The sequence below is a fragment of the Scyliorhinus canicula genome, chromosome 18, assembly GCF_902713615.1.
Source record: "Scyliorhinus canicula chromosome 18, sScyCan1.1, whole genome shotgun sequence".
Taxonomy (NCBI): Eukaryota; Metazoa; Chordata; class Chondrichthyes; order Carcharhiniformes; family Scyliorhinidae; genus Scyliorhinus; species Scyliorhinus canicula.
In genome coordinates, this window is record NC_052163.1 from 113,231,124 (window position 1) to 113,245,624 (window position 14,501).

Below are 14,501 nucleotides of genomic sequence, written 5' to 3' on the forward strand. Positions count from 1 at the left end.
GTATGTTTAACAGGACTGTGTGTGTTTAACAGGACTGCGTGTGTGTTTAACAGGACTGCGTGTGTGTGTTTAACAGGACTGTGTGTGTGTTTAACAGGACTGTGTGTGTGTTTAACAGGACTTTGTGTGTGTTTAACAGGACTGTGTGTGTGTTTAACAGGACTGCGTGTGTGTTTAACAGGACTGTGTGTGTATGTTTAACAGGAATGAATATGCCAGTACTGACCTCATATTTTTGCATACAGCTCTCAATTTCTCCTTGAGTGAGAGGAACATCTTCATAATCCTGTGGTGGATCCATCCAGGAGAGCCTGTTGGCTGCAATCTCAGTGTTCTCCCCTTGCTCCGTGCCCCTGTCTTTCCTCCTGTGTCGCAGCACCACACTCAGCTCCTTCCCATCCTCCCCAGCATCAGCGTATTCTGGCTCCATCTTTGCATCGTGCTCACACAGTTCAAACACCAGACCTCCCTCGGCCCCTCTCTCCACCAAGATTGGACTCCCCTCCTCCATCAGCATCCCTTGCAAGATTCCCTCCAGCTCGCACTTCCTTTCTTCCTTCACCACCTTCTGCCCACTCCCAGCGAAGCTCACTTTCTTTGAGAGGCGGAGGCCACAGTCCAGGACACTCTCGTCATCCCCTTCCTCTTCGTTCTGTTGTTCCTCCTCTTCAGGGGCGCCACACGCTCCGTTCTCACACTTAGCTTCCAGTTTACCATTGCCCTGGTTGGGCTCCAGGTGTCCGAGATCCGGTTCATTCGCTTCCTCTATCCTCTCCCCGACCTCCTTGACCCGTTCTGGCGAATGTTTGAACAGATTTCTCAGCATCCTTGCTGTCACTTGAAGTGTCAGGTGCCCCTGCTTATATTTCTCGTAGAAAAGGGGCTGCAGAACCTCCTTCACGTTCAGGATAATCTGCCTGGTTATTAAAAGAGCAGCCAACATCTGTCAGCAGAAAGATATAAAGAGAAGATAAACATCCCACAGCTGGAGCAGCCCACAGGCAACATCTTCAAATCATTCACTCATTACACCTTCCCACCCTCAGCACGTTCTCCATGCACCCGCAGTCAGCAATGGTTATGGTCATCGCGATATAATAGGTCACACACACAGTCGGTGTTGGGGAACTCTGTCCTTTACACACACACACACACACACACACACAGACACACAGTCAGTGCTGGGACACTCAGTCCTGTTACACACACACACACACAGACACACAGTCAGTGCTGGGACACTCAGTCCTGTTACACACACACACAGTCAGTGCTGAGACACTCAGTCCTGTTACACACACACACACAGTCAGTGCTGGGACACTCAGTCCTGTTACACACACACACACACAGTCAGTGCTGAGACACTCAGTCCTGTTACACACACACACACACAGTCAGTGCTGAGACACTCAGTCCTGTTACACACACACACACACAGTCAGTGCTGAGACACTCAGTCCTGTTACACACACACACACAGTCAGTGCTGAGACACTCAGTCCTGTTACACACACACACACACACAGTCAGTGCTGAGACACTCAGTCCTGTTACACACACAGTCAGTGCTGAGACACTCAGTCCTGTTACACACACACACACACACACACAGTCAGTGCTGGGACACTCGGTCCTGTTACACACACACACACACACAGTCAGTGCTGAGACACTCGATTCTGTTTTACACACACACACACACACACACAGTCAGTGCTGAGACACTCAGTCCTGTTATACACACACACACACAGTCAGTGCTGAGACACTCAGTCCTGTTACACACACACACACACAGTCAGTGCTGAGACACTCAGTCCTGTTACACACACACACACACACACAGTCAGTGCTGAGACACTCAGTCCTGTTACACACACACACACACACACAGTCAGTGCTGAGACACTCAGTCCTGTTACACACACAGACACACAGTCAGTGCTGAGACACTCAGTCCTGTTACACACACACACACACACACAGTCAGTGCTGAGACACTCAGTCCTGTTACACACACACACACACACAGTCAGTGCTGAGACACTCGATTCTGTTTTACACACACACACACACACACACAGTCAGTGCTGAGACACTCAGTCCTGTTACACACACACACACACACAGTCAGTGCTGAGACACTCAGTCCTGTTACACACACACACACCCCCAGTCAGTGCTGAGACACTCAGTCCTGTTACACACACACACACACAGTCAGTGCTGAGACACTCAGTCCTGTTATACACACACACACACAGTCAGTGCTGAGACACTCAGTCCTGTTATACACACACACACACAGTCAGTGCTGAGACACTCAGTCCTGTTACACACACACACACACAGTCAGTGCTGAGACACTCGATTCTGTTTTACACACACACACACACACACACAGTCAGTGCTGAGACACTCAGTCCTGTTACACACACACACACAGTCAGTGCTGAGACACTCGATTCTGTTTTACACACACACACACACACAGTCAGTGCTGGGACACTCGATCCTGTTACACACACACACACACACACACACACACACACAGTCAGTGCTGTGACACTCGATTCTGTTTTACACACACACCCACACACACAGTCAGTGCTGAGACACTCGATTCTGTTTTACACACACACACACAGTCAGTGCTGGGACACTCGATCCTGTTACACACACACACACACACACAGTCAGTGCTGGGACACTCGGTCCTGTTACACACACACACAGTCAGTGCTGGGACACTCGGTCCTGTTACACACACACATGCACATTGCTGGGGCATCGGCTTCTAGATTCCCTGTGTGACTGAATCTTTGTTTAATGCTGTGTGTGTGACTGGCCTCTTAATGCGGCTGTTGTAAATCTATAACTGATTCTTTGAACAGAAGCTGATGTCATTGCTGCATTCCCTCTGTCATTGTATGGTGTCTGCAGTCACAACCACGTGCCACAACCAAGAAAGAGTCGCACCGCACTGCACTTACAACAGCCAACGTTAGAATGCTTATTCCCAGAGCTCACTGCATGGAACGATCCCAATCTGCATACCAGCTCATTGCTGATAAATCCCCCGTGAACATCAATATATATTAGCTGTAAATTGAGGCGTGTGGAGTTTACACATTCTCCCCGTGTCTGCGTGGGTTTCACCCCCACAACCCAAAGATGTGCAGGGTAGGTGGATTGGCCATGCTAAATTGCCCCTTAATTGGAAAAAATGAATTGGGTGGTCTAAATTTAAAAAAGAATAGCTGGCAGTGGCAATTTTACTGTACCTGTATTTGTATTGATATCGCCATATTCTTCGATACATTATCTACCTGACAGACACACGCCCGACACGCGGTTCCAACACAGTAATGAAGGAGTGCTCACACGCCCGACACGCGGTTCCAACACAGTAATGAAGGAGTGCTCAACTGTCTCAGGTGGCGTCTTCTGGATGAGAAATTACACCATAACAGGACTGAGTGGCCCTTCTGTACTCCCTGGTGAAGTATATTATCCCTCGACTGCTGTTTGATGTTCTGAACAGCGTTCTCCTCTCCACGGTCTGATTACCTGATCATTTCATCTTTGTGGTGTGTGGGATCTTGCTGTGTGGAGCTGAACCCAGAGTGACGCTGAACACAGACTGGAGAGGAATCCAGAGTGATGCTGAACATGGAGTTGAACGCGGCGTGGAGAGGAAATCTGAGTGGGGCTGGACCCGGAGTGGAACCGAACCCGGAGTGCAGCTGAACCTGGAGTGGAGCTGAACCCGGAGTGGAGCCGAACCCGGAGTGGAGCCAAACCTGGAGTGGAGCCAAACCTGGAGTGGAGCCAAACCCGGAGTGGAGCTGAACCCAGATGTGAGCTAATCTGGAGTCGAGCTGAACCTGGAGTGGAGCTGAACCCGGATGGGAGCTGAACCCGGAGTGGAGACAAACCTGGATGCAGCTGAACCCGGAGTGAAGCTGAACCCGGAGTGGAGCTGAACCTGGAGTGGAGACAAACCTGGAGTGGAGCTGACCCCGGAGTGGAGCTGAACCCGGAGTGGAGCTGGACCTGGAGTGGAGTTGAACCCGGATGGGAGCTGAACCCGGATAGGAGCTGAACCCGGAGTGGAGCTGAACACGGAGTGGAGCTGAACCCAGAGTGGAGCTGAACCCGGAGTGGAGCTGAATCCGGAGTGGAATTGAACGCGGAGTGGAGCTGAACCCGGAGTGGAGCTGAACCCGGAGTGGAGCTGAACCCGGAATGGAGCTGAACCCGGAGTAGAGCTAGCTGAACCAGGAGTGCAGCTGAATGCGGAGTGGAGCTGAACCCGGAGTGGAGCTGAACCCGGAGTGGAGCTGAACCCGGAGTGGAGCTGAACCCGGAGTGGAGTGGAACCTGGAGTGGAGCTGAACTATCGAATCCCAATGTTCTCATTCTGTGCCCGGGAAATTATTCAGTTAGAGGACAAGTACAAACCCTGGCAGTAAAGAGCCGGATGCTGACTGGCTGAAGTATGGGGTGAGCAAGAGAGGGGAGGAAGGAGACTTATTGCTCATATAATCCAAATAATTTAGCAGTGTTTAGAGAGTGTCAGGGAGGGAACACTGAGATCCACTGCAGTGTCGTCCTATCCTGTCACTGTCTCCGTGCCAGGCTGCAGGACCTTTAGATTTGCGCAAAGGCAGAATGAAAAAGGAAATGTGTTTCCCCTCCCCCATGGCCCTTCCGTCGTGCCTGGCCTGTTTGTGCTGACTCAAGGTACTGTCTGCACTGCAGTTTGCCAGCTGCTCTTATACTCCCTGCTGCTGCACCAGGGCTCCCTGTGTGCTGACGACATACAGCCGAGGGGAAGGTTTGGTTCTGAGGGAGAGGCCGGTCCACTTTCATTCTGCAATGACTGGGAGATCAGTCAATGAAGCTGAGTGAGAAAGGGGAGACTGGACTCCGAGAGTCCGAACTTCACTCCCGCTCTCAAATTGACAGCTCTGGATGCTCAGATCAAAGCAGTGGGGCTGGGGTTAGGGGTCTTAGGTCAGTCTGCAGGTGCCAACGCGAATGGGGGCAATAAACATGGGTGCTTAGGGATGTTGTCGGGGTACAGCTAAAGGAGGGGGTACATCTCAACTGGTTACCAGTTGGTTAGACCATAAGACATAGGAGCAGGATTAGGCCACTCGGCCCATCGAGCCTACTCCGCCATTCAATCATGGCGGATATTTTCTCATCTCCATTGTCCTGCCTTCTCCCCATAACCCCTGAACCACTTATTAATCAGAACCTATCTACCTCTGTCTTAAAGACACTCAGTGATTTGGCCTCCACAGTCTTCTTTCTTGTGAACCTCCTCTGGACCCTTTCCAAGGCCAGCACATCCTTCCTTAGATATGGGGCCCAAAACTGCTCACAATACTCCAAATGGGGTCTGACCAGAGCCTGATAGAGCCTCAGAAGTACATCCCTGCTCTTATATTCTTGCCCTCTCGACATGAATGCTAACATTGCACTTGCCTTCCTAACTGTTAGGGGTGTAGCTAGTGTTCAGCTCTGGCCGGACAAACCGCTGAAGTATTTTCCAATGACACCCTGCCTCACCCAGCCAAATAGTCCCTTCCACACCCCAATATTTTAATAACTAACAAACAAAAGTGTTGAAAGAAAAAGGAAAACAGTTTTACCATGATAAATTTTCTCCATTATTTTGATCTTAACCACAGCCTGGAGATTAATCTTTAATTTCAGGAGACTCTTGGGGCAATGATTGTAACTCCTTCCCCCAGCAATACTGGGCCCCAAAGACCCTTTATTTGCTCACAGGGTGTGGGCATTATCGGCAAGGCCAGAATCTGCAGCCTATCCCCATTTGCCCTGGAGACGTTGGTGGTGAGCCGCCTCTTTGACTACAACTGAGTAGGCTGCTGAGCCATTTCCGAGGGCAGTTAAGAACCAACCACATTGCTGTGGGTCTGGAGTCACATGTAGGCCAGACCGGGTAAGGACGGCAGATTTCCTTCCCTAAAATACATTAGTGAACCAGATGGGTTTTATTGGAATCTGACAGATTGACGCTCACCGTTACTGATCTGAGTTTTTTATTCCCTAACCCATAGTGCTGGCATTTGAGCTTGTGCCTCAGAATCATTATCTAAGGGTGGCACAGTGGTTGGCACTGCTGCCTCACAGTGCCAGGGACCCGGGTTCAATTCCGGCCTTGGGTGGCTCTGTGTGGAGTTTGCATGTTCTCCCCGTGTCTGCGTGGGTTTCCTCCAGGTGCTCCGGTTTCCTCCCACAGTCCAAAGACGTGCAGGCTAGGTGGATTGGCCATGTTAAGTTGTTCCTTAGTGTTCAGGGTTGTGTGGGGTATGTGGGGTTACAGGGATAGGGTGGGGAGAGTGGCCGAGGTAGGGTGCTCTCTCAGCGGGTTGGTGCAGGCGCAATAGTGAACTCTTCTGCACTGTAGGGATTCTATGGAAGTGAAGGCCTCTGGATTACTATCTCCAGTAATATTTCACCATGATGATATTGTTTCAGGCAGGAAGTGTGGGCCATGGTATAGGAGGTGTTGGGACATCATAAGCTCCCCCGCTCCTGTCCTCAAACCATGTTTCCTGACATCACAACTGTAAGTACAACTAATTGGCTGTGAAGTGCCTTGGGACAGCCTGAGGTCACAAAAAGTGCGATATAAATGCAAGTCTTATCCGCCTGTACTGGACTCAACCAGAGACTGACGAGAAGTAACAAAGGGAAAACTTGCATTTGTATAGCGCCTTTCCCGATCTCAGCGCATCTCACAGCGTCTTACAGCCAATGAAGCGCATTTTGAAATGTTGGCACCGTTGTAACGTAGCAAGTGTAACAGCTAGTGTGTGCATAGGAAGATCCCACAAACATATGGGCAGGGGTAGGGAAGTCACTGAGGTGGACCGGGTGGTGGGGGGGGGGGGGAGCAGGGGACATGGTTACTGGGGAAGCAGGTGATCAGCGTTGAGTCTGGGATGGATTGGTCTGGATACAGGGTGTAGTGATTGACACTTAGCCAGATCTTATCACAAAGGACCGCTCATCGCACAATCCAGCTGCAGTCAGCATACAGTGAGGGAGCCAAGCGATTATTTTAATCATCGTGTGATTCCTCTGGCGGAACCCCAGCCGTAAAGAATTCACCATCGCTGAGAAAAATCACCGCAAACCTTCTTTTCAACCTGAGGAAGGGAATACTGTGCGGGCAGTCTCGCCGAGGAGGGATTGGGAAGTGTGTAGGGAGGTGGGGGGGGGGGGGGGGGGGGGGGACTGCTCTGAACATTGACATGATCGTTCCGGATCGTCGTTCATTCCCCCCCCAGGGTCTCCACACTCCACCCACAGGAATGCTGCTCTGCTTCCTTAAATTACTGCCGATTCTAAATCTGCTCATCTCGAATCGGGTGTTTATTATGTGGCTAAAGTTTAGGGAAGACAGAGAAGGGACTTGTATTTTTATAGCAGCGTTCACATCTCCAGGACATTCCAAACCGCTTCACAGAACAGGAGGGGGGCACACCTCCCAAGAGTTATCACCGTTGTATGTGAACAGCCTGTTTGAGCACAGCAAGATCCCACAACCAGCAATAAGAACATCTGATTGCGCCGTTGGCAGAGAGAGAAATATTGGCCCAAGACACCGGGAAGAACTCCACTGCTCTTGCTGAAAATAGCGGTGCCGGGATTGTCTCCGGCAATCAGAGAGGGCAGACAGGGCCTCGGTTTGAAGGCCACAACCCTGAAAGGTGGCACCTCCGACAGTGCAGCACCCCCTCATCAGTGCGCCAAGCCTGTCAGCCAGAATTATGGGCTGGACTGGTGCTTGAACCCACAACCGAGTCACGCTAACACGGAGGCATGCTGAGATTTGAACAAAGAACAAAGAAAATTACAGCACAGGAACAGGTCCTTCGGCCCTCCCAGCCTGCGCCGATCCAGATCCTTTATCTAAACCTGTCGCCTATTTTCCAAGGATCTACTTTCCTCTGTTCCCCGCCCGTTCATATTTCCAACTTTCCAAATCTCTTGCTCCCCAGGATTTCACTAATCTCCTCAATACTATCTGCACATAGTTACTATCACATTTGTTTCTTATCACATGCGTTTGACTAGCCGACTCTCCCTGACGCCAGTGTAGAATTCACTCAGCCACACACACCAGCCTCACACCGGTCTGAGAAATAACTCATGCTTTCCCTCACATAAGGGCTACAAGTGAGAGAAGGTCAGTTTTAGAAAGTTCATGTCCAGTGTTAAGGGTACAATGGATGCCCTTCACATGCAACAAGGGCCCTCATGTTTTCAAAGACTTGAAGTCGCTTTTTAACATTTGTTTTCTTCTGACTTGGTGCCATTGTCATTGTGTGGACTGGAGGCTTGTACAAAAACAGGCCCAGAAGCTGTATCAAACCATTCATTCATCCAAGGCTCCCACACCATCAGCAGGCATTTCCTCCACTCTCCTGTTTCCCTGCCCGATCAGCAAATCGCCAGAATTACACACTCTGCTACGTGCTCAGCAGGGTTCAATCTGGCAGGTACCGAGGCCCCAGAGAGATCGAGGCAAGGGTGGGGAAAAACGGGGTGGAAAAATAAACTCCAATACACAACCCTGTAGCTGGGGGGGGGGGGGGGGGGGGGGAATCTCTTTGCAAAGGACCTCAACTCAAGATCCTAATCTCCATTATTCACTCAAATTGGCTCCTTATTGCTGTGCCAAAGGGAAACTTTGTAGGGTGCAGCTACACAAGAGTGCGCAGTGGAAATAGGACTGAACACTGCCATCGGATTCTGTGATCTGCACTCTCAACAAGTTACGTTTCTGTACAATGCTTCCTAAATCTTCCCAAAAAAGCAGATCCCAATTCATCATTAAGAGAGAGAGGTGTTTGGATTCTGAAAAAAAATGTTAATACATTCTTCTCCCTTTTTACCTGAAAACCATGGTGTAAATTTTTCAGACAAAGCACCCAGTTCCCTGAGGATATTATTTCATTCTCCAGCAGGAGCTTGAATTCAGTGTGAGTCAGTCTGAGGTACAGAATCCCAATTTAATGAGCGTCACTTTATACAAAGTCCTACAGCTATTGGATCAAGACCATCAGAATCTTTGGAAAAGCAAAATTTCTCGTCCATATTTTCCCCTTATTTTCCTGAAGGCACCAATTCTCACTGGGGTCCAGGCTGCGATTGGGGTACCCCACACTGACTCTGACTGGGGTACGGGTCCCACACACACTGACTCCCACTGGGGTACGGGTCCCACACACACCGACTCTCACAGGGGTACGGGTCCCACACACACTGACTCCCACTGGGGTACGGGTCCCACACACACTGACTCTGACTGGGGTATGGGTCCCACACACACTGACTCTGACTGGGGTACGGGTCCCACACACACTGACTCTGACTGGGGTACGTACGGGTCCCAAACACACTGATTATCAATGAGGTACGGGTCCCACACACATTGACTCTCACTGGGGTACAGGTTCCACACACACTGACTCTGACTGCGGTACGGGTTCCACACACACTGACTCTCACTGGGGTATGGGTCCCACACACACTGACTCTCACTGGGGGAAGGGTTCCACACACACTGACTCTGACTGGGGTATGGGTCCCACACACACTGACTCTCACTGGGGTACGCGTTCCACACACACTGACTCTCACTGGGGAACAGGATCCGCACACACTGACTTACACTGGGGTACGGGTTCCACACACACTGACTCTCACTGGGGTACGGGTTCCACACACACTGACTCTCACTGGGGTATGGGCCCCACACACACTGACTCTCACTGGGGTACGGGTTCCACACACACTGACTCTGACTGGGGTACGGGTCCCACACACACTGACTCTCACTGGGGTACGGGTTCCACACACACTGACTCTCGCTGGGGTACGGGTCCCAAACAAACTGATTATCAATGAGGTACGGGTCCCACACACAGTGACTCTCACTGGGGTACGGGTCCCACACACACTGACTCTCACTGGGGTACGGGTCCCACACACACTGACTCTCACTGGGCTACGGGTCCCAAACACACTGATTATCAATGAGGTACGGGTCCCACACACATTGACTCTCACTGGGGTACGGGTCCCACACACACTGACTCTCACTGGGGTACGGGTTCCACACACACTGACTCTCATTGGGGTACGGGTCCCACACACACTGACTCTCACTGGGGTACGGGTTCCACACACACTGACTCTCATTGGGGCATGGGTCCCACACTCACTGACTCTCACAGGGGTACAGGTCCCAAACACACTGATTATCACTGGGGTGTGGGTCCTACACACACTGACTCTCACTGGGCTACGGGTCCCACACACACTGACTCTCACTGGGGTACGGGTTCCACACACACTGACTCTCATTGGGGTACGGGTCCCACACACACTGACTCTCACTGGGGTACGGGTTCCACACACACTGACTCTCATTGGGGTACGGGTCCCACACACACTGACTCTCACTGGGGTACGGGTTCCACACACACTGACTCTCATTGGGGTATGGGTCCCACACTCACTGACTCTCACAGGGGTACAGGTCCCAAACACACTGATTATCACTGGGGTGTGGGTCCTACACACACTGACTCTCACTGGGCTACGGGTCCCACACACACTGACTCTCACTGGGCTACGGGTCCCACACACACTGACTTTCACTGGGGTACGGGTTCCCCACACACTCATTCTGACTGGGCTATGGGTTCCAACACACCGATTCTCACTGGGCTACGGGTCCCACACACACTGACTCTCACTGGGGTACGGGTCCCACACACACTGGCTCTCACTGGGGTACGGGTCCCACACACACTGACTCTCACTGAGGTACGGGTCCCACACACACTGACTCTCACTGGGGTACGGGTCCCACACACCCTGACTCTCACTGGGGTGCGGGTTCCACACACACTGACTCTCACTGGGGTACGGGTCCCACACACACTGACTCTCACTGGGGTACAGGTTCCACACACACTGACTCTCACTGGGGTACAGGTTCCACACACACTGACTCTCACTGGGGTACGGGTCCCACACACACTGACTCTCACTGGGGTACGGGTCCCACACACACTGACTCTCACTGGGGTACGGGTCCCACACACCCTGACTCTCACTGGGGTGCGGGTTCCACACACACTGACTCTCACTGGGGTACGGGTCCCACACACACTGACTCTCACTGGGGTACGGGTCCCACTCACACTGACTCTCACTGGGGTACGGGTCCCATACACACTGACTCTCACTGGGGTACAGGTCCCACACACACTGACTCTCACTGTGATACGGGTCCCACACACACTGACTCTCACTGGGGTACAGGTTCCACACACACTGACTCTCACTGGGGTACAGGTTCCACACACACTGACTCTCACTGGGGTACGGGTCCCACACACACTGACTCTCACTGGGGTACGGGTCCCACACACACTGACTCACACTGGGGTACGGGTTCCACACACACTGACTCTCACTGGGGTACGGGTCCCACACACACTGACTCTCACTGGGATAGGGTCCCACACACACAGACTCTCACTGGGGTACGGGTCCCACACACACTGACTCTCACTGGGATAGGGGTCCCACACACCCTGACTCTCACTGGGGTACGGGTTCCACACACACTGACTCTCCCTGGGGTACGGGTCCCACACACACTGACTCTCACTGGGATAGGGGTCCCACACACACAGACTCTCACTGGGGTACGGGTTCCACACACACTGACTCTCACTGGGGTACAGGTTCCATTGACTGACCATTTCCACCTCTGCGTCACGAGGTCCGTTGCTCAAACCTGTTTCGCAGCGATCCAGTGATAGTGGCCGGAATTCTGGATCTGGATTTTGGGTTGACATCTAGTGGGAAACTCGTGTCCGATCTGTGTGGGTCTTCGGAGCTTGTAAACCCCCCCCCCCCCCCCCCCCCCCCCCCCAACCCCCCGGTGCATTGGAGTAACTGTGTCCTCAGCACCGCCGGACCCTGCCCCAACCCCCACCTCATCTTTTACTGTTCAACGTCACGCTCCGGGACAGGAGTGCAGATACAAAAGGAACAACAAAACTAGGCCATTGGTCTGTGAATCCTTGCGCTAAATCTGGCTGTCTCCAAGGGAAGGCAAAAATAGAAAAAAATATGAAAAAAACTTATGGCATAAATAAGAAAAATGAAAGCATGACTCTAATTGGCTTCCCAATGGCCGGATAAGCCACTCAGTTGCACAGAAAGTTCCTTTGGACGAATGAGAAAGTTTTTGCGGGAGGGGGGGGGGGAATGATGCTTCTGAGGCAGATTTCACGCCTTCAGCAGAACAGATCAATCCCTTCAGAAACCGACCCAAAATAATTATCTAGGTCAAGAAAATCTCCACGATCGAGCCAATGGTTTTGCCGAGATTGAACTCTGCCCTTTCCCCCCTTATTGCAAAGCATGCATCAGCAAGCCAAGCCCTGTTTGTACTTGGCATTGAAACCATCGAAAGCAGACAATGTGGACCCTGGTCGCCATGTTGCGTTTGAAGATGAGGAGGAGATAGATTTTGAGGACAATGTACGGGAGGAGGGCATCTTTTAGCTGACGGATAAGGCTTTTGGACAGGGAGAAGACTATCAACATCTGCGGAGGAGAGAGGAAAGAAAATGTCAAATGAAAACACAGGTGAAATAAAGGGAGACCGGAAACGGATGCGATTTGCGACCGTTTCAAGTCAGGAAAGGATGAATGCAACAACGATCTTGCAAAGGAGCTCAGTAATTGCAGGCCCCAAAACACAATACATTTCTGCCTGTTACAGCCAGCTGTCACAGACCCTGACAGGCAAAAGGCTATTCAGCCCATCGCACCCAGGTCTATCAGAGAATGGAGCTGTGCAGCACAAACAGGGAAGAATGAGCTCTTACCTCTTTGAGGCGTTCCATATCTTTGAGGTAGAATCCAATGTAGAAAAGACTAAGATACGAATTTACAAACTGGAACTGGGAAGAAAGAAAATGAAGGGTTAGGCTCATTTCTGATGACGTCGCAAGAGGGTCACATTAACGCATCAGATTATAGAATCATCGACTACCTACAGTGCAGAAGGAGGCCATTCGGCCCATCAAATATGCACTGACTATCTGAGCGAGCACCCCACCCAGGCCCCACTACCCCGTTATCTAACCTGTACATCCCTGGACACTGAGGGGCAATTTAGCATGGCCAATCCACCTAACCTGCACATCTTTGGATTGTGGGAGGAAACCGGGGCACCCGGAGGAAACCCGTGCAGACACGGGGAGAAAATGCAAACTCCACCCAGACAGTCCCCCGAGGCTGGAATTGAACACGGGTCCTTGGCGCGGGGAGGCAGCAGTGCTAATCAATGTGCCTCAGTGTCACTGTCTCCCCCGTGGAAAAATATAGCAGCTAGTACAGATGAAAAAGATTTGCATTTATATAGCACCTTTCATGACCTCAGAACATCACAAAGACCTTTACAGCCAATGAAGTACTCTTTTGAAGATGAGTCACTGTTGTAGCGTCGGAAACGCAGTAGCTAATCGGCGCACAGCAAGATCCCACAACAGCAATGTGACGTTGGCCATCTGTTGTTGTGATTGAGGGATAATGGTTGGTCCCAGGTGACCGGGCAAATATCTCCTGCCTACTTCCAACTAGTACCATGCGATCTTTCACGTCCACCCTGAGGGGGCAGATGAAGCCTCTGTTTAATGTACCTCTGACAGTGCAGCATAGGAGTGTCAGCCTGGAATTTGGACTCAAGTCTCTCGAGTGTAACTTGAATCCACAACTTTCTACCTCCGTGCTACCCACTGAGCCACAGTGACTCACAGTAATCAGGGCCAGATTCCCATCAATGGTTCAGTACCGGGGTGGGGCAGAGCCTTGGAGGTGAAACCTGTCCTTTCCCTAATTGATACCCTCAGAGACCTTTTCCAGCCCAGCTTCAATTTCTAGGCTGGCATGTGTTTGCCAATTGAGGGGAGCAGGCCGGAGGGAAATTATCTCGGACAGAAAGTGGGTATTTGGAGGGGGAGGGCGTGCTCTGTTTGAAGACCCCCTTCTGACAGGGAGCACGCTCCCTTGAGGCCTGTTGACGTCTGGACCCCCACTCCGACCTATCCTCCGAGACCCTGACCACCTCCCACTCGCGACCCTCCAAATGTCCCCTACCCTCCCTGCCCTGGGACCCCTGCCACTTACCTGTCCCCTGGGGCCCAGGACTTAGTTCCAGAAATTCTCCAAAAGTCCTGCCTTGTGCGAAGTAACATTCGTTAGAGCGTAATATGGCACTGGGGCAATTGGAGCCGGTAGGGATGTGTTCCCTGCCGACGCTTCGGATGGTGGGGCTAAGCCCCCACCCCACCATCCTAAAAATTCAAGCTCAGGTACAATGGGGAGGACATTCCAAGCCAAGAGAAGAGTGACCAGTC

The 14,501-nt window shown here is 51.7% G+C and overlaps 1 protein-coding gene across 2 annotated transcripts in view; it reads right to left on the reverse strand.

Moving 5' to 3' along the window:
• The window catches only part of ano8b (anoctamin 8b), a 131,847-nt gene that overhangs the window by 26,193 nt on the left and 91,153 nt on the right, over positions 1-14,501 (reverse strand). For both annotated transcript variants that reach the window (XM_038777664.1, XM_038777665.1), the window contains exons 12-13: positions 12,969-13,043; positions 227-943 (exon numbers count right to left, since the gene is read on the reverse strand). In XM_038777664.1, the coding sequence (XP_038633592.1) occupies positions 227-943; positions 12,969-13,043 (792 nt within the window). The remainder of the gene's footprint in view (positions 1-226; positions 944-12,968; positions 13,044-14,501) is intronic.